This window comes from Phodopus roborovskii, unplaced genomic scaffold (assembly GCF_943737965.1).
Source record: "Phodopus roborovskii unplaced genomic scaffold, PHOROB, whole genome shotgun sequence".
Classification (NCBI taxonomy): Eukaryota; Metazoa; Chordata; class Mammalia; order Rodentia; family Cricetidae; genus Phodopus; species Phodopus roborovskii.
This window is the reverse complement of record NW_026126480.1, coordinates 59,119,860-59,140,141: the sequence shown is the minus strand read 5'-3', so window position 1 is coordinate 59,140,141 and position 20,282 is coordinate 59,119,860. Positions and strand designations below refer to the sequence as shown.

Sequence of the window (20,282 nt, the reverse complement as noted above, 5' to 3'; positions counted from 1 at the left end):
TTCAAGAGGATTATGGAATGTCCAAGTCTGGACAAAAAGATAGATACTAGTGTGGTGTGGTGGCCCATACCTTCAATAGCAACATTTGGAAGGCAATTGGATTCCTGAGATTTCAAGGTGCCAGGGCTACAAAGTATGCCTCTATCTCAAAACAAAAATAAGACCCAAGAAAGATGGATGCTAAGTTTATAGAAATGGTAGGACACGGTATACCATAATCCCAAGTATGTGCAGTTTAGTGGCAATGGAAGGAGTCTCCCATTTCCTTCAAGTGCACAATGCTTACCTTTCTTGTCCAGGCAATTTGCCCCTCAGGTTGTCATACATGCTACAGATTTTGTGCTTTCTTTCATCCACCAGGGCAGGCCGCTCTTCTTCTAGACTTAGGAGATAGCGCCTTTCATAATCCTCCACATCAAGGAGTAAACTATAGGTCTAGGGGGGAGACACAACAGGCCATAACATGCTAAGTCAGGACCACGGAGTATTAGATACTCATTGTCAGTTTAGGGCTAACAAAAAAAGAGTACAATTCAAACAAAATGAATTTTTAAAAAAGGTGCTTGATTAAATGCAGGGCAATACGGTGGGATTAATAGTCAATTCTTAGATAATATAAGAGATATTGGCCAGTGAGATGACTCAGCAGGTAAAAGCACCTCCCTCAAGCATGACAATCTGAGTTAGTGCCTCAGAACCTACATGGTAGAAGGTAAAAACCCAGCCCTACAAGTTGTCCTCTTGCATGCATGAACAATGCCACCTCCAATCAATTAAAAAATAAATCAAAGAACACTGATTTAAGCCAAGCATTGGTGGTGCATGCCTTCAATCCCAGCACTTGGGAGACAGAGGCAGGCAGATCTGTGAGTTTGAAGCCAGCCTGGTCTACAGAACTAGTTCCAGGACAGTTAGGGTTGTTACAGAGAAACCTTATCTCAAAAAACAAAACAAAACAAACAAAAGAACATTGATTTACTGATCACTCTTCTACTTCTTAGATACACATGTATTTGTTAGCTCTTTAAAACTAAACATAGAAATAAATTCTATTCTTACTTTCTCAATTATGACAAGGGTTTTTCTTCTCTTGTCCCGAACCTGTTTTTCTTTTGTTTCCTAAAAAAGGAAAAAAAGGCTATTCAGTATAAATGCTTTACCTCTACTGAGAACATTTTACTAAGAATGTACCTTTAGATTCATTGGTAAGACTCCAGATTCCTTAAAAAGTTAATAATCCAAAATAACAACAGTATGAAACAAAGGTCATTGATTGAGTTAGCTCACAAATTATTAAACTGAATTAATAAATCTAAAAACACATAGAAATACTGTTTTAAGCAGTAAACTGAAGGAAACAGATGCTACTTTTAACAGATCCAAAGACTCCTGTTATTGTAGGCCCTGGCTGGCCACCTTATAAACAAGGTATCAGGGCCAGCAAGACCACTCAATTGCTAAATAGTGCTTGCTATATGGATGTAACTGACTATCTGGATTTAATTCCTAGAGAACCTGTTGCCAGAATAACTCTCTAGAAAATTGTGTACCATGGCATGTGTGACACAAACACTTATTTTTTTAAAAAATGAAGGTATTATATTTCAGCATATGTGTGAAAAACCAAAAAAGTTCGGACACAGCAGATCAATTTAGATTACAGACAGTTTCACCATGCCTCATCTCATTCCAATGACTGCAAAATGAACTCTCTATCAGTTGGCACTTACATCATCTTCACTCCGAGATGTCACAACAGCATCGATCATCTTTCGAGGATTATTCACACTAGAGACAGTAAGCTTACCCAAAGAACCCTCAAACTGCACTGCAAAGACAAAAAAGAAAAAAAAGAAAAAAAAAAAAAAAAAAAAAAAAAAAGGGGACTCTGATAAAGACTTAGAATATAGCAGACAGCATTCAAAAAGCTTTTCTTTGTTCTTTACTCATGGTTTAGTAATTCAACACAAGAATGTTACGTAGTGAAGTACATCCCCCCCCAAAGATTTATTTACTTATCATGTATATCACTGTTCTGCCTGCGTGCACATCTGCAGGCCAGAAGAGAACACTACATCTCATTACAGATGGTTGTGAGCCACCATGTGGTTGCTGGGAATTGAACTCAGGACCTCTGGAAGAGCAGCCAGTGCTCTTAACCTCTGAGTCATCTCTCCAGCCTCTTCCTTTTCTTTTTTGTTTTAATTCATGATCCTTCTGCCTTTGTCTCAATATTGAGATTACAGATAAGACACAGCCATCTAAAATAACTCCTTTACATAATCTATTCTCCACCCCTTCATTAAAATCATTATCAAAAGAAAATCTGTTTTAGGAAAACAAAACAAAACAAAAACATAGTAAGTTTTTAAAAATTAGAATTTCAAAGGGCAAAGGACCTGTGAGTTCATCTGTCAGGCTACTCATGCTTTCCACATAAAATTATCTCATTTATCAAAACAGCAGTGCTCCAAATTTCTCTTAATAATGGGCTGGAACCTTACCAGGCTTATAAGCATGTTCCAGTTTGGCCACCTGGGGGGTGATGAGCTTGGTACGCTCCTTCTTAGGACCATCACCTTGTATTTCTTCAGCAGCTGACAATTTCTCCAGTTTTTCAAAGTAATTCTACCACAAGAGAAGACAGTTTACGTTGCAAAACATTGCAAAACAAATACAGACCACCCCTGTTCTTCACACTAATAACACTATTGGTAAGTAGTAATAAAACTAGGACTCTAGAAATACACTGATATCTAGTTTTTGTTAGTTTGTTATAACTTTATTTTATTTATGTTCTGGGATAATCTTTTTGTATACTGTGAAGATGTGTGTTTGCCAAGGCACCTTCTGATTGGTTTATTAAAGAGCCAAATGGCCAATAGCTAGGCAGGAGAGGACAGACACTATTTATGGGAAGAGAGAGAGAGGAAGGGGAGGGGAGATGAATCTAGATAAAAGGAGAAGCCAGAAAGATGCAGAACAAGACAGACATACAGAATAAAAGACAGGTAAAAGCCACATGGCAAAACAGAATATTAGAAGCAGGCTAAGGGAGGCGTTGGTGGTGCATGTCTTTAAGCCCAGTACTCAGGAGGCAGAGGCAGGTGGATCTCTGTGAGTTTGAGGCCTGGTCTACAGAATTAGTTCCAGGACACACTCTAAAGCAAACAGAGAAACCCTGTCTTGAACCCCCCCCCCCCAAAAAAAAAAAGAAGCAGGCTAATCTGAGCTACAGAAGCTAGCTGGTAAAAAGCCTAAGCTAAAGGCCAAAGTTTCATAATTAATAATAAGTACCTGTATCATTTGCTGGCTGGTGGTCCAAGAAAATCCAATGAGAAAGCTTCCTACATATTTTTTTAAAATTTATTTTTGGTTTTTTGAGGCAGGGCTTCTTCAGTGTAAGAGCTCTGGCTGTTCTGAAATTCACTCTGTAGATCAGGCTGTCCTTGAACTCAGAGATCCACCTGCCTCTGCCTCTGCCTCCTAAGTGCTGAGATTAAAGGTGTTTGCCACCACCGCCAGGCTATTGTCATTTTTTTGAGTTTTCAATGTGCCCTGACTGTCCTAAAATTCACTATGTATAGCATGCTAGTCTCGAAATCAGAGATCTTCCTGTCTCAGCCTTCAGAGTGCTGGGATTAAAGGCATGTACACCCATCCTTGGCTTTATTAAAAACCAATCTATAGGTATACCTCAACAACATGTTGGTAGCATGTTTATAGCATGTTCAAGGCCTAGTACCACAAACCTGACACTCACAAACGCTCAAATCCCTTAGTCTTTAAAAACATTAACTGGCTTGGTAAGATGGCTCAGTGGGCAAAGGCACTTGTTACTTAACATGATGACTGCTAAACAGGTAGGTACCTCATCTACTGCTCCTAGGTATGGTGGAGAAGGTCTACTGTAGATAAAAGGTAGAACATATACAGAGACAAGGACATCTGGGAAAGTCCTGAGGGGGCAAGATGCTGAACCCTGTGAGAAGTGGAGGGGGAGGAGAAAGAAGAGGACCAGGTATAGCAGCCAAGAGGACAAAGACACAAAAAAGGTAGGTAACTAACATGGCTGAATTACATAAGAGCCTCAGGGAGAAGGGCAGTCCAAGCCCTTGGGCTAGAGTGGGTTTTTTTTCTTGGGGGGGGGGGTGAGGAGGGGAGTTTGGAGGGGAGTTTGGAGGAGTAAAGTCATGCCACTCATACCCTGTAACAAGTAGGAAGGAAAGGATTCTGGGAGAACTAGGTGGCCAGGTCTGCTTTGGTATGTTAAACAGGCACCTTGGTCATTTGTCCTGGGGTTTGAGATTTAACAATGACTTAAGTGAATCTCTGGGATCTACCTGGCCAAAGGAAAAAACTAATTCCCCTTGATCTCCACACATGGACCATGAGAGCTGTTCTGCACTGCCCACAAATAAATGTTTTTAAAAAGAGTATTTTTAAAAATGTGAATTAAAGAAGATGTCTTTAAAAGTTAGATTGCTAATACTCTTTTCTTTCTTTTTTGGTGTGTATGGGGGTACTAAGAATTGAAGCCTGGGAATTGCATATGTTAAACAAGTGCTCTTCCACAAGCCATATTCCCAACTTCCCCACCAATATTCTTAATTAGAAGAACCAGATTATTAATGCCAAAATGAAAATATCAACCTGAACACATACAGCTTAACAATATCAAGTGTTAAAAAACACAGAAAGAAATTGCTTAGTCAATTTGCATTCACTGGACAGTATCTCAATAGAAAATTCCATTACTAGCATAAGTGGACAAACTGTTCTTAAAACAAGCATTGGCTAATTACCTGGTAATAGAAATCATCCAGGTAGGGATCAGTGCTCTGCAGCTGCATCATCTGGATTTTAGAGACCCAATCCTTTTCCCGCTGCAGCATGAGATTAGCATATGGGTCCTTTCGGAGATGGTCTTGATGACTGGCCCGGTGACTTCCTCTGTCTCCGGCACCATTGAGATTCCGATGCTGACTGAAAGGCAAACACATGCTGCATTCAGGACAAGTCAGCACATTAGTCATGCTTCTCAAAATACAGGAGTATAATAATACTGGTTTGAAAATAGCCCCTTTTGCTTTTGTGAAGAAAAACAGAATTGTACTCTAACAGAATCAAAGGGTAAAAATCTGTGTGATACAATCATCGCTGAAATAAAACTAAGACCTGAGTACCTTCCCATTTGTTAAGCACATGCATACCTGGACTTTTGTTTAAATTATAACCACACACAGGAGGTAGATTGCTTTTCTTCACTTAAGACTATAGACTGAGGCCAGGAGAAATCAAAGCTATTTAGCAGGTGGCAGAATAAGATTGAAAACTGGTCAATCTGATCCTGAAGTCTGTATAATTTTTCTTTAACTCACTGAAAATCATAAAACATTCTAATGTATCTAGCTCAAGCAAATACTAATAATAAATATTTACCCACTGTCCAGATTTAAAAATGTATTTAGAACAATTTGGTTCACTTTGAAGTCACACAGCCTTCATAGATATACACCTATGTTCCTAGCACTCAAGGCTTACTGTGGGTTTGAGGCCAGCCAGGGATACAGTTTACAGTTTGAGGCCAGTCTCAACTACACAGTAAGAACCTGTTTCAAAAAGGAAGAAAAAAGAAAAAAGAAAGGAAAAAAAAAAAATCAAACAAACAAAAAACCCAAGTAGTAGAGATGGGAGTTTAAAAAAATTTCATGTGTATTTGTGCATGTACAGGACAGAAGAGGGTGTCAGATCTCCTGGAGCTGGAGTGATAGGTGGTTACAAGCTAAATGATGTAGTTGCTGGGAAATGAATGCTGGTCCTTTTGCAGCTTCCTTTTCAAAGAAGAATCCCCATGCCGTCTTTACATGGATTATCCTCAAGATGTTCATACCTTTACAGTGCTTGTTCATCTGTCTTTGAATGTTTTTCTTTCTTTTCTTTGATTCAGGGTCTCACTATGCAGGACTTGGTTAGCCTGACCTCACTATGCAGATCAGACTACCCTGGAACTCAGAGACACTTGCCTTTACCTCCTCAGTGCTGGGATTAAAATTCATGAGCTATCACATTGGTTTGTCTTTCAGAGTTTTTCTTCTTTTTCTTTTCTTTTTTTTTAAAGACAGGGTTTCTCTGTGTATCCTTGGCTGTCCTGGAACTCACTTTGTAGATCAGGCTGACCTCAAACTCAGAGATCTGCCAGCCTCTGCCTCCCAAATGCTGGGATCAAAGGTGTATGCCACCACTAGGATTTGCGTCTTATGCAATATTATTTTGTATGCTTTTGATTACTTAAGTGGCAATAGACATAATTCTATTCTTTGCTTCTTTACATTACAAATGTGTCCTGGGAACAGTATAAAGTGAAACTTGGAAGGATGTGGTCTACCCAGGTTTTTAACTTTATCTTCTGCCTAAATCCTCTCCGGAGGAACTACATACTCAGTTCTCTCCCCAAATAAAAGTAGTGAGACACTTCAAGTTTTGCCTGTCTGATGATGGTAACTGCTATCTAGCTTTAATCTTTACTTTAAGTAAGTGTGCTTGAATCTCTCTTCAGTTTTAGGTACCACTCAGTAAATTTTACTCCACTGAGAACTAAATATTTGGGCATGTGTTTTTTTTAGTACTTTCATTTCTTCTTCAAAGTATTTTTTTTTTAATGGTCTTTGTTTATTACTGTGTGGCTTCTTTCTTTTTTAGGTCTTTGCCTCCAAGTGATAAAACTACAATCATGTGTCACCAACACCTTCAAGGATTGATATTTTAATACAGTTAATTGTATTAATCTTTATATAGCTTATATTTGAAGTTTTGTTTATAAGTCAACATTGGTTTCCTTTTTCTACTCTGCAAAAATATATTCTAGAAATTTCTGAAACTGAGAATTATACACACAGAACAAAAATATGACATTGAGAACCCCTTACAGCAATACCTAGTTTCCTTAATTACCTAGGTAAATAATTACAGAATGACTTGATATAGACACAGAAAGTAGAGGCTTTATGTATCCTGCTGTTTTTAGTTTTCAAAGCCTACCACAGTTTGGCCACACAGCCAGGGGTACATATACAAAAATGTGTTTACATGTGAATGAATATGAATGACCATTGTGCTCACTCAACATCTATATTTAGAGATGGCTACCGTGTTTTAAGATTACATCTAAACTAGAAGACAAAGAAAAAGGCAGTTAAGACGGTGATTATAAATTTGATAAGGAATATAAATATAAGAGCTCAACTTTAACTATGACTTAAGGGCAACATGACTTTAACTACGAATTCACTGATAAAATTAGATCATTTGGAAATGCCAGATAGCTCAGTCTTTAAAGTGCCTGACACTAAGTCTGAAAACCTGAGTTCACTTCCTGGGACACAGGTGCTGGAAAAAACTGACTGTCACACACAATAAGTAAATAAATACAACAACAACAACAACAACAAAAAAATCTCACCATTTAGAGTTAGTGTGTGTGTATATGTGTGTGTATCCCCCCTTTTTTCCCTAAAGAAAAGAACAAATAGAAGGGCCAGTTATATGGCTCAGTGGGTTAGGTCACTTGAGAGATGAGTTCAATTCCCAGAACCAACAAGGTAGAGGTAAGAACCAACTCCTGCAAAGTTGTCTTCTGACCTACACAGATATACAAATGACACACACATTATCAATTAAATGCAATAAAACAAAACATAAAAGGATAGCATTCAAGCCAACAAAATACACCCCATACTTAGTAACTAGCTTAAAAAAAAAAAAAAAGGAGCCCAAGTCAGCAGCTTCCTCTTACATGTCAGGAGATCAATGAGATGAGTACTCACTTTCTACTCTGCTGCTGCCTCTGGTGCAACAGGCGCCGGTGCTGTGGATGAAGGTGAGTTGTGTCTGGTCTAAACATTGGGGCCTGAGGTCTAAGAAAAAAAGGAAAATCTCATCTTGATGACTTCATTTTAAAAAAGGTTGTCAATATAGGACAACATCACAGGTTCATTGGAGGGATTTCCAGAGTATATTCTAAGCAAAGTTTCAGAAGTGCAAGCTGTTATTTTTAAATTTTTTGGATGTCTATGAAACACCTTCAGTGTTCCTTCAGTGGACTACTTCAGTGCTTTAGTAGTAAAGCAATGTAATTTTGTTGTTTCTAACAGGTTTAATGTATTTAGCTTTAAATTTTTGTGGGAATGACATAGAAATTGTATGTATGGCAGTTATTTTATATGCCAATCTAACTATGGTACCCAAGTTTAACCAAACCCCAGTACAGACGCTGCTATGGAAACATTTTACAGACATAATTTACATGTACAATTAGTTGACTTTTTTTGTTTTTAGTTTTTCAAGACAGCGTTTCTCTGTATTGTTTTGGAATTTGTCCTGGAACTAGCTCTCTAGACCAGGCTGGCCCTGAACTCACAGATTCAACTGCCTCTGCCTCCTGAGTGCTGGGATTAAAGGCATGCACCACTAGTGCCTGGATACAATCAGTTGACTTTAAGAGATTGCCCTCCATAATCTGGGATGCCCAACAGCCAAAATGAGAAGTCACTCAGAGAAGAAACCTGTATCAAGACCAGAAACAACATTTTGCTGGGTCTCTAGCCTAATGGCTGACAGACTTCAAGGTCAAGACTGCAATGTGACTCTTAGTTTCTAGCCTACTAAATGAACTTCCAATTTGCCTGTCATTTCCTTGGATTAAAATTAACTTTTCCCACATATATGTATCTTCTATTAACGTTTCTCTTCAGAACACTGACAAGATTTACATAATATTACACAATTTTACCAAAGCAGAAAACAAGTTTGTCTCCTTATAAAACTAGCAACTCAGCTGGCACTGAGATTGGCTAGCTTCCTGGCCTTTGTCTCTTATCTGTTATTCAACTGTGGTAATTCTTCAGTCATCAGCACTGTGCATTGTACTGAATGAATGTTCAAAAAATGGGTATGAAGTGCAACTCTAGTAAAGTAAAAGAAGCTGTTAACTTATCATATGCAAAGGAAACATGATACTCCGGAGAAACAGTGTAGAGCCTGAAGATTCAACCAGTTCTCAGACAACCTGAGGAGCCAAGAACTTCTCAAACACTATACTTAGCAAGTTTCACAAGAATTTTACATCATACAACTAAGTGTGAAATAAAACTTTCACACTATAAAACTAAAATGGACTTGGCTAACAATGATCAACGGAAGCATGTTTTGTATACCTTAGGTTTTGCAGGTGAGGTCCTGGGCCAGGAGGATGCTGTTGGGGAGGGGGCGTAGCAGGTGGTGGAGCACTAAAGAAGGCACGGAAGCCTGGTGCTGGGGGAAGCATCTGCCCAACTCGCCCTTGTAGCAACTTAGGATTCATGGCAGCCAGGGGGCTACCAACAAATCCAGGGACCCGTGCAAACTGGCTGGGAGACATCCGTCCAGGCTGTAGCTGCAAAGAGGAACAAGATCTTTAACTTAATAGAATTAGCAATACCACTTGGCCCCACTCTCTTTTTTGTGACAGGGTCTCATTATATACTTCAGGCTGTTTGGGAACTTCCTGTGTAGTACAGGCTGGTCTCAAACACATGATCCTAACTCAACCTCCCAAGGGTTGGGATTATAGGCATGTACTACCAAAAAAGGTACATATTGTTTTTATTAATATCTCCACTTGAAATAGCAGAGTTGGGGGTGGGAGTGGGGAGATGTGGCTAACAGTGAAAGAAAACAGTGGCAAACCATGAATCTTAGGATAGTAGTATTATCTTTATGGGTATGGCTAACCATAGGCTTACCTGTGCTCCTCCAAGAAGCTGTGCTCTCTGCAGGGGACTGAGTACAGGAGGAACACTAGGAGGAAAAGGGTGGCCCAGAAGGGAGGAGTTCTAAGGACATAGAAAAGTAAAATTATGTTCGTATTATGGATCAAGCAAATCAATAAATTAAGCAAATTTAATATAAATTTAGTATAAAGTTAGATATAAAAACTTCCAAACTGGAGAGCCTTGTATCTAAGAAAAAAAAAAAAAAGGCTAGAAATTATGAAAGACTACTTTCATATAACAGGAAAAAGACAGCATTAGAATGAAAGGCTTAAGCAGCAGAACATAGGAATAAACTTAGAATCTTTGTGTGCTTTTCCTTTTGTTGAGAGTCTTGCGAAATAGCTCAAGCTAGTAGCCTGAAACTCACTGGCTATGTAGACCAAGCTAGCCTGGAATTAAGGATCCTTCTGCTTCAGTCTAATGAGTGCTAGGACTACAGGCATATATAACAATTCCTAGCTGAGCAAAGAATCTTCAAGTGGCACGAAACAAAGTAAATTTTTGTCCTTTGACCTTGGGACCCAGAAAACAAGGATTATAAGGAATACATATAATATGTATGTATTCCTTATATGTATAAGGAATACATATAAATGTCAGCTCTACTACACACTAAAGGTGATCATGAAGTTCACATTAAACATTCCTATCAAGCTATAAAGTGACATACCGGGACACTGCAGAGCTGGTTTGGAGACATCCTCTCACCATAGGGAGCAGGATAACGTGGTGGCATTGGGGGCCGTACGTGAACAGGCTTCGGACACAGAATCTATTAAGACAAATATACACAACTACATTGAATGAAATCAGTCTTTTGCCTTTCTACACTCCCTCCCCTTAAGTACTGGTAGAGACGCAGAACTCAATGCAAAGCCCTACTTCTAAGCAAATTGTTCTGGCTATAGGTTCAAACACTGAACCTTTGGTCACTTCCTCTCACAAATCAGTTTCACCTTAACTGAGGAAGATTTAGCTAATTCTCCAGTATCCCCACCCTTCCATGCTATCTGAGGGAAGTACCAGCAGACATTCTGACTTAAAAATTTTCTCCAAGAGGATACATTTTGGTTATAGTGAGGGACAAGGAATGATAAGAAAGCTGGAGGATTAACTAAGTCCTATTCTGAAGCCTCAAGTGATATGGCCGCCATGCTCAGCAATGTTGTGATACATTGTGACTCCACCATTTCTTAGGATATTGAGCCTAACTAGGCCATACCAACACCACCCTCCCCCCATACCTTCCAAATTGGCCTTCCTTTTCAGCTGCTGGTTTCAGGTGGAGGAAAGTCTATGGAACAGGACTGCACAGGCTCTAGGGAAAGCAGGGATATCTTAAAGGTAAAAAGGGATGTGGACAATGCTGAGTGTTCCCACTCCCCCCAGCTTTCAGTTATCTCTCTGCTGATGTACCCGGCAGCCAGCAAAACACTTAGAAAAGGATATATTCACTAATGTGGCTAACTACTCTCTTCTCTCCCAGTTAAAAGGTATCAGAAGCAGCAGCAGCAAATGGTATTAGGGAATGTGTCTCATTTGTACTAACTTCTTCTCTAATTGGATATTCTTTTAATGCCTACCCACAATGTCCACCCTCCTCCCAGTATCCCAAATAATTTTGCCCAGATTCCCAATATCTTGGGCTGTGTACACTAAGGAAAGGTACCTGTTGGTTGAAGCTGGGAACAGCCATCTGCTTAGGTGGGGTGCCTATAGGAACGGCTCTAACAGGAGGACTTCCAATGACAGGTGATGTAGACCTCCTTGGTAAAGCTCTCTCAGAAAGGTCTCGATCATCTTCTGGGCCCTGTGGGGGCCTCTGAGGCAAGGCATATTCTAATACAGACACTGTAGGCATTTCCTAATTGAGGAAGCGGTAAAAAAGCAACAGAGAAATTAGCTCATAGTCTCTACAGATGCCAAAGACACCCTGAGAAATTATCTTAATTTTTATTTAATTTTAACTCATATACAATAAAATTCTTTAGTATACAATTCTCTGACTTCTGATAAATATATACCAATTTTATCATCCCCACACAATTCCTTTACATTATCCTTACATAACCAGGCCTTTGGCCTTGTGCCCCACCACTGTCCAACAATCAGGGACACCTCATCTACAGTTCAGCCTAGAATTTAACTAGTTTAAACCATACACTGACATGTAGCTCTAACAACTTCTTTCAGCCTTTAAACAGAGGGCTGAAGACGGGAGCATTAGCAGGTACATACAACAGTCAAGTGCTGGATGCAGTAGTCAAGGTTAACACTGATGGATGAGATTATTACAGTGTATTATTAATAATAATATGCTATATTATTATAGTAAAAAAAAGTATGACAACAGGAGCCAATGTATCTGTGGATGTAAGTTGTTCTACACAGAGAGAAAATACTTAATACCTGAGCAAGTAATGGTCCACGGATTCGCCTCAGAACTTCAGATCCATCCCAGATGCTGGAATTCAGACTTCTGGGTTGAGGCTGCCAAAAAAAAGGAAACAAACACACAGAGTCTAGAATAGTGTGGCTCTCAGACTTGAACCATGACCACTTGGGAATAAGTAGTCACAGTGTCCCAGGATACACATGATTCCTTAACTTTATCTACAAAATTGCTAACGTCAGGAATTATCAACCTTTTGGTCTGTTTCCTTTCATGAGATAGGGTCTTATTCTGTAGCCCAGGCTGTTCTTGAACTTGTAGCTAGACTAATTGCAACCCACAGTGATCTGCATGTCTCAGCCTCCCTGGTGCTGGGATTTTATGTGAGTCACCCCACCTGACCAATTATTAGTTTTCTATGGCACATACAATTCAGTAAATAAACTGAAAATGAGAGCTCAGTACTTTAATTATTAATCTGTTATTATCTGAGCTATTGTTATTTCCCAAATCAGAACAACTTACTTGTAAAACCGGTCTGGTCTGCACTGCCCTCATGATAGCTGGGTCTTCTAGCTCATTTTCAATCACCATCTTACTGAGCCTTTCTGCTAGATTCTCCTCATGGTCACCCAACAAGTCCATCTCATCCCTCTCTCTATCGCCTGTTTGCTCATCAGCTGCTGCAGGGAGCTTCTCTTCCAACTCAGCCAGGCGCTCATGTGCTTCCTGCCAATCATCATCTGTAAGACAGGTCAGTTCATGTAAGAAATGTAGCTCAGCGGACACCTTTAATCACAGCACTTGGGAGGCAGAGGCAGGCGGATGCCTGTGAGCTCTCTGTTAGTTTGGCCTACACAGCAAGTTCTATGAGTAGCACAATGAGATCCCTGTCTCAAAAAAAAAAAAAAAAAAAAAAAAAATCCATTCCTCCCTTCCTTCCCTGTCTGTCTACAACAAAAGGGCTTTATGGCATTTAAGTTTCTGTAACCATACATGGCATATATAAAGTGGACTTTCCACTATTAAAAAAATTAGGAATAAAATACAAGTTCTGGGGGGTCTGGAGAAATGGCTTAGTAGATAACAGTTCTTGCTGTGCAATCATGAAGACTGCAGTCTGGATCCTAGTACCTGCATAACAAGCCAGGGGACCTGCAGATGCCTGGCACACCAGCTCCAAGGGATCTGAAACCTGCTTTAGCCTCCACATACACAAAAGGGCATGCCCCTGGACACACATGTGGGTATACACACACTTGCGCACATTCTCTCTCTCTCTTAAAAATTAAGCTTTTGGATCAACAGTTTAAAGCATTAACAGTGTCTGAATCCCAGTCTGAAACTAACTTCTAAACTGGTGATAGATCTTTATACCATTTTGGGTACACTACTGGCTTTGGGATTTGAAGACGTTCCAGGCAAAACCTTCAGGAAAAAGTAAAAACCTATAGTACTAACACAAGATTTTCTCTTAAATTTTAACTGCCATTTTCTTCTAAGCCAGCAGTTCTCAACCTGTGGGCTAAAGACTCTTTGGCAAACCTATCTTCAAAAATATTTACATTATAATTCGTAACAGTAGCAAAATTATAGTTATTAAGTAGCAATGAGAATAATTTTATAGGGAACTGATTTAAGCATTAGGAAGGGTGAGAACCATCCAAAATCTAAGCCTTTGAATCTATTAATTTTATTCGGTATTTTTATTTTTTGGTTTTTCATGACAGGGTTTCTCTGTATTGTTTTGGAGCCTGTCCTGGAACTTGCTCTGTAGACCAGGCTGGCCTCAAACTCACAAAGATTCACCTGCCTCTGCCTCTGGAGAGCCGGGATTAAAGGCATGTGCCACCAATGCCCAGCTACTCAGTATTTTTAAAGCCTCAGTTGTATCACAAGGACTGTATTAGGAACACAGGATCCAATGTACACCACAGGGATGCTACCCTCACATAGCCTTCATCCAGACAGGAAGACAGATAAAGAAAATAAACACAATGAATAAGCAAATAAGCATTAGAAGAAAATTCTATGGGAACATGGAAGGAAAGTAGACTGAAAATGTAATTAAATAGGTGGCCAAAGACGGGCCACACTGTGAAGATGACAACAGAGCCAAGATTTTAACTCTCCTTCCATATAATCTACCTTGGATATCTTTCCGAGTATAAATACATAGATATGATATAAATATTGATTTTTCCTCATTCTTTTTATGAATATATATGATCCCATTCTATCAACATATTAATTTAGTTTATTGCCTAGTGAAAAACAGAAGACTTAAAACTATACTGTAGGAAACATGATGAATATCTTAGAATCTTAAGTATTTTCATAGGCTAACTCATTTTTTAGGGTCAGGCTACATATTCAAAATTTACTATTTATCAAATAGAAATGTATCACATATATAATACAAATGATCCAAAATGCAAAGTAAGTAAGTAGGACATTCAAATTCAAGATTTTGGTGGCAAAGGACAAAAGGCCTGCTCTTTCAGAACTCTGTGAAAGATTTGAACATATTAGTCTTCTTAATGTGTCCTTAAAATGATATGGATCATAGTGGCTGGAGAGATGGCTCAGTGGTTAAGAGCACTGGCTGCTCTTCCGGATGACCTCAGTTCAATTCCCAGTGGCTCACAACCATCTATCATGGGATCTGATGCCCTCTTCTTGCATAAAGTCAATACAGGACTTAAATTTTTAAAAATTTGTAGAACATGTGGGGCAGTGTGATGGTACACACCTTTAATCCCAGAGGCAGAGACAGGTGTATCTCTGTGAGTTAGAGGCTAGCCTGGTCTACAGAGTGAGTTCCAGGACAGTCAGAACTGTTACACAGAGAAACCCTGTCTCAAAAACTAAAACCAAACTAAAACAAACAAATTGTGGGTTACTTTATCACTAGAAAAAGCTTTGAGCCAAGAGTTGTAAATATATTCAAGCTTCTAAACATACACCATCTTTCATGTGGGATTTTCAGCCCCTTAAATGTATGGTCAAGTGATACTTTTTCTTAAAAGTGTCATCTTACAGAAATGAATTTATGGAGCTATTTTATTATGAGACACTTTGAAAGATATCATGTTGTACTCAAAGGGAAAAGTAGGATTTAAATATAGAATTTAACTGGGTGGTAGAGGCGCATGCCTTTAGCTCCAGCACCGGGGAGGCAGGCGGATCTCTGTGAGTTCAAGACCAGCTTGGTCTACAGAGATAGTTCTAGGACAGGCTCCAGCCCCCCCCCCCAAAAAAAAAGAATTTAGAGGCAACAGGGCAACATCACTAGCTTACTTTGCACCTAAGAGCAGAAGGGTGATTAAATTCTACCAACTGTTCTTCTACTATGGACCCCAGGAACCTTTACCTGATAACATAAAAATCGTTCCATATATTCTAGTATCCTTTTCAAGTCAGTGTTCCTATCTTGTGACAGCAAACAAAAATGTAAGGGGTAGGGAGAAGGGGGATACTGTCAAAACTCTGAATGTCAGTGAGAAGGCAAAAATCATTCTGTCAGAGTTCAAAATTGAGCACATATTATTATGCTGTCTCATTTTAGTAAATCTAGAAACAATAGAAATCTAGTAAATAATAGAAAAATCTAGAGAGAAGTATACACTGTCTGCAGCTTCCATTGTATTTTAGGGGTTACTGCTTAACTACCTCCTAAATACAATTTGCAATTCATATCACTTCTCAGTGCTTGTGATTCTATTCTACATAGCTTCCTTTGCTATCTCCAAGGAGACAGACAACAGCATCTTGGATCATGTCATTCTCCTGGACAATCTCATCTCCTGAACTCTGGCTATCCTCCAAAATTGCTTCTACTTTCAGCATATTTCTTGTTGCTCTCCCTTGTGACAATTTTGGTTTTCTACTAAATTTTGTAAATAAAGACAAAAGCAAACCTTTCCATTTTTCCCATTTCACTCAACTTTGTGAACTTTGAAGAATTTAAGCTGTTTAAATCATTGCAAAACCAGTAACCACTGTACATTTTAAAAGTTTTTTGATACTGAACACCTTAGAATCATCCACTACTGCTGTATTTTCCTGGTTTTCTTACTTTTCTTTAACTTGGAAATTTTCCTGGTTTTCTTAACTTTTCTTTAACTTGGAACACTTGTACAGACTGAACTTCAGTAATGCCAAAGAAATCACAAATATCCCCCCCACCCCGCTGCCCAATCTAAACACTGCTACTGCTGCATTCCAACAGCCAAAGCAGGAATATTTACATTTCATGTTCTCACCTGTATACTCTACTTGTTCCTTTTTTAAAGCATAAACTTTAGCTTGTTAGTTTACTTTCTCTGAACTTGTTCTAAGTACTTTGTGAAGACATTCTATCACCAAAATTCTTTGTACGGAATGTGTTTTTACTATACTGAAAAAACCTTGAGATAACAGAAATTATTATACAATATATCAGTGATGGCCTAGAATGTTTTCCCCCTTTTTGAGACAGGGTTTTTGTTCTATGTAGCCCAGGCTAGAACTCAAGCTCTGCCCCCACTTCCTTCACTTGATTGGTAGTCTGAATTTTAAAAAAGTCTTACATCGAAACTGAAATTCCTGAAAATCCATTAGTTTTCCTTGTATGCTCTATAAGCACCCCCTTTATCTACAATTATTTTCAATATCATTTAAATGTCTACTTTTCAAATTACTTAAATTCCTTATACTGGCAACCTATAGTTATACCTGTTATTATAAGTAAGACAGAGAGAGTCAGGTGAGCAGAACAGAAGATAAACTACTATGACTGAATGAAGGCTGTACTGTTATATAAAGAACAGAACTGGGTCAGGAAGCAGGCTTAGCACAGCAGATAAAACCACTTCATGCACAAGTCTGACAACTGGAGTCTGAATCCAGAGCACAGCTGGATGCACTGGGCCCACACCTGTAATCCCAACATTCCTACTTTGGGACAGTAGGTGGAAGCTCAAGAATGACTTCAATCCCTGGGCCGCCTAGCCTGAGATGTGTAGCTCCAGGGCAGAAACAAGAGAGACCCTTTCTCAACAAGGTGGAACGTGAGAACCAACTCCTGAAAGTTGTCCTCTGACCTCCTCAAGACAACACCAGCACATGCTCACCCACACACAGGAAAAACAAAACTTTAAATTAGAGGTTAACTTTACTAAGACCAAAGCACTTGATAAGATCAACAGACACCATAAAGATGTCACTTACCAACTGCACCTGACCCAAACGTATCATCATTGAATTGATCAATTTCTTCATCTTCTTCTCCCAGGCCTTGAAACGCATCTTCATCTTCATCTAGAGGACACTCCTCTAAAGACTACAAAAAAAAAAAGAGAAAGACAGTTAACTTTTCATGAAATTTATGCAACCCTAAAACTGGTTCTTTTTAATGTCTATAACGCCTTAAGACTTTTTGTAGATAAGCATACAATTCCTTTAAACCACTGGCTGAGACAATGTTAATTATACATGAACTCTTTATTATCTTGAGTTTCATGTAGCTTTTTCAACAAAATTACATTTTCTTCACTATATCCATGTGGTTTACCCAACCCTCAGAAATTGTTCATCTTTCTTCCTCTTTCCTGTAGAACAAAACTCTAGCCAGAATGCAGAACTCAAAACATTTTCACCCACAACTCAGCTGAGCATTAGAAAAACAATCATGGGTTCTTGCTCTACTCTTACAAAACTGCCTAATCACAGGCAATTAACTTTTAAAAATTCTTTTCAACAATTTATTTTTATTTTATGTGCACTGGTGTTTTCCCTGCATGTATGTCTATAAGGGTGCCAGGGCCCCTGGATATGGGTTACAGGCAGCTGTGAGCTGCCATGTGGATGCTGGGAATTGAACTGGGCTTCTCTGGAAGAGAGCAGCCAGAGCTCTTAACAGCTGAGCCATCTCTCTAACCCCAACAACTCACTTTTAAAATTAATTCAGTGACACTGTTTGAGGGTCTACTTATATCTCAGGCTCTGTGCTAGGTAGTAAACAGTAGTGCCGTAAGCTGTAATTTTGAGTCAAATACAACTTGATTCAAAGAAATATGTTTGAAGATCAAACAAGGCAAAGATTGTAGAATGCTGAATAAAAGCTACAATCACCATATCTTGGGTATGTCCTACTATTTCTTCAGGTACACGATGGCTTAGAACTACTGATCCTCCTGCCTCACCTTCCATCGTGTAGAAAAAGGTCACCAAATCAGCTTGGTGTATTCACTTTCAATTGTTTCTCCCATTTCAGTCTATATTCCGTTTACCAAGTTTTCTTTGCTTCTGGCAACTCTGTTTTGTTTTGAGATAGGGTTTCTCTGTTTAACAGCTCTGGGTGTCCTAGCACTCGCTTTGTGGACAAGGCTGGCCTCCAACTCAGAGATTTGCCTGCCTCTGCCTCCCGAGTGCTGGGATTAAAGGCGTGCACCACCAATGCCCTGCTTCTGGCAATTTCTAGTCACTGTATCCCATCATCTCTCTTTATGTTTACACAGTGAGTTGTCAAAAATGTAAAATCAAGTATTCTACTGTTTTCAATGTTCAACGATTCCAAATTTAAATTCCACACTCCAGTGGGCCGGCTTGTGATACATCTCACCTGGGAACTTTTAAGGCTCTTTCCCCCCAACTGCCTCCACACCAAAAGTAACTTCTAGCAACTCTCTACGAAATCACAATCCTCTACTTGACCCAATCAGGATGACCTCTGTAAGGATTTCCCTAGTTCAGACCTTAAACTATAAATCCGGAATGTTTCGTTCCAAGATTAGGAGTTGCTCAAGGTCACACAGCAGTGGGTGACAGTCAGCAAACAGCTACATTCTTCGGACAAAGTCACCAAACCCACACTTTTCCTCCACTCACCCAGAAGAAACTTCTGCAGGACACGCCCCCCTCCCCACCCCAGAGCCGATTAAAGTCTCAGCCAAAAGGCCAGTCCTGGCCCCTCCACCTGACGGCTTCCCGCGGGCACAGACGCGGGTGTGTGTAATAGGGGTGAAGGGGTTCCGGGTGCAGGGCGGGAAAAACTTCCGTGGGCATTCCCCGGGGATTCTGCCTCAGGAAAAGCCACCCAGTAGGAGCAATGCTAATCTCCTCGGCAGATCCGGGAGCCGAGGCGCAAGTGTGGGGTCAGGTTACCGCACTTAACGGGCCCTCCCCGCCGCAACCCAGCCGCCGGTTCTCGCCAGTCCCGCTTCCCCCCTCCACCCGAGGCCCGCTCCGGGCCCGGTCCGAGCCCCATGGCCGACGCGGGGTTCCCAGCCACCCGCGCCCTGCCCCCTCCTCAGCGGAGCAGGACCCACGCGGCGGGCGGCAGAGGAAAAAGGGGCGCGCGGGCGAGGGAGGGGTCACTTCCGGTCGCAGCCACTCACCTCGTAGCGGAACATTCTTGGGGAGGGGGGAAGGGAGCGGGGAGGGGAATGGGGGGGAGGGAGGGAAAGAAGCGCCGACTCCCCGGGCTGCTCCGCGCGCGCGGGTCTCCCACCGGCTCGCGACCCCTGGCCGCCGCCGTACGCCGGAGCGTGCGTGGGGACGTGCGCAGGCGCGGCTCGGGCTGGGCGGGCGCCCGAGCGGCGGCGGCTACGCGGGTACAGATTTGGCGTTGGGCTTCCTAGTGTGAACGGCGGGAAGGAGATCCCGAGGCGAGACAGTGCGCACGCGCCGGCGGCTGGCGACGATTTAAGGAACCGGGGCCTACGGCTCCGCCTCCATGCTCGCGGAGGCAGCCTTGCTCGGTGCTCAGAGTCACGAGGCTGCCGCCAGTGACAGGGCGGGGAAAAGCCTTGTGATTGTCATACGGGTCGACCCTGGAGCGTCTTGGTTGGGGAAATCGGCGATGTATTCTTGGGTGATTTTGTTTAACGTCCAGCGTCCTTATCGGGGTGATTTGACTTGATCCGTGTCCTTGGGAAAAGAAAGTCGCTGACTGAATTAGCGGGACTCCGAGGGTGTGATAGATAAGGGGAGGCTGTGATAGATAAGGGGTCAAAGTGTTGACGGCACCGGAAAAAGCCGTCATATAGGCACATATAGGAGAGTTAATTAAGGTGTTTTAAGCGCCAGGCTCTTGG

At 40.8% G+C, this 20,282-nt stretch overlaps 1 protein-coding gene across 1 annotated transcript in view; it reads right to left on the bottom strand.

Moving 5' to 3' along the window:
* The window catches only part of Patl1 (PAT1 homolog 1, processing body mRNA decay factor), a 28,826-nt gene extending 9,112 nt beyond the window's left edge, over positions 1–19,714 (bottom strand). Inside the window, exons 1-14 of the mRNA XM_051193990.1 lie at positions 19,584–19,714; positions 17,416–17,527; positions 12,730–12,947; positions 12,222–12,302; positions 11,482–11,676; positions 10,483–10,584; positions 9,783–9,872; positions 9,216–9,433; positions 7,827–7,916; positions 4,806–4,986; positions 2,505–2,628; positions 1,731–1,828; positions 1,060–1,119; positions 287–435 (exon numbers count right to left, since the gene is read on the bottom strand). Coding sequence (XP_051049947.1) covers positions 287–435; positions 1,060–1,119; positions 1,731–1,828; positions 2,505–2,628; positions 4,806–4,986; positions 7,827–7,916; positions 9,216–9,433; positions 9,783–9,872; positions 10,483–10,584; positions 11,482–11,676; positions 12,222–12,302; positions 12,730–12,947; positions 17,416–17,527; positions 19,584–19,598 — 1,733 coding nt within the window. The 5' untranslated portion in view covers positions 19,599–19,714. The remainder of the gene's footprint in view (positions 1–286; positions 436–1,059; positions 1,120–1,730; positions 1,829–2,504; positions 2,629–4,805; positions 4,987–7,826; positions 7,917–9,215; positions 9,434–9,782; positions 9,873–10,482; positions 10,585–11,481; positions 11,677–12,221; positions 12,303–12,729; positions 12,948–17,415; positions 17,528–19,583) is intronic.
* Positions 19,715–20,282: the final 568 nt, after the last annotated feature.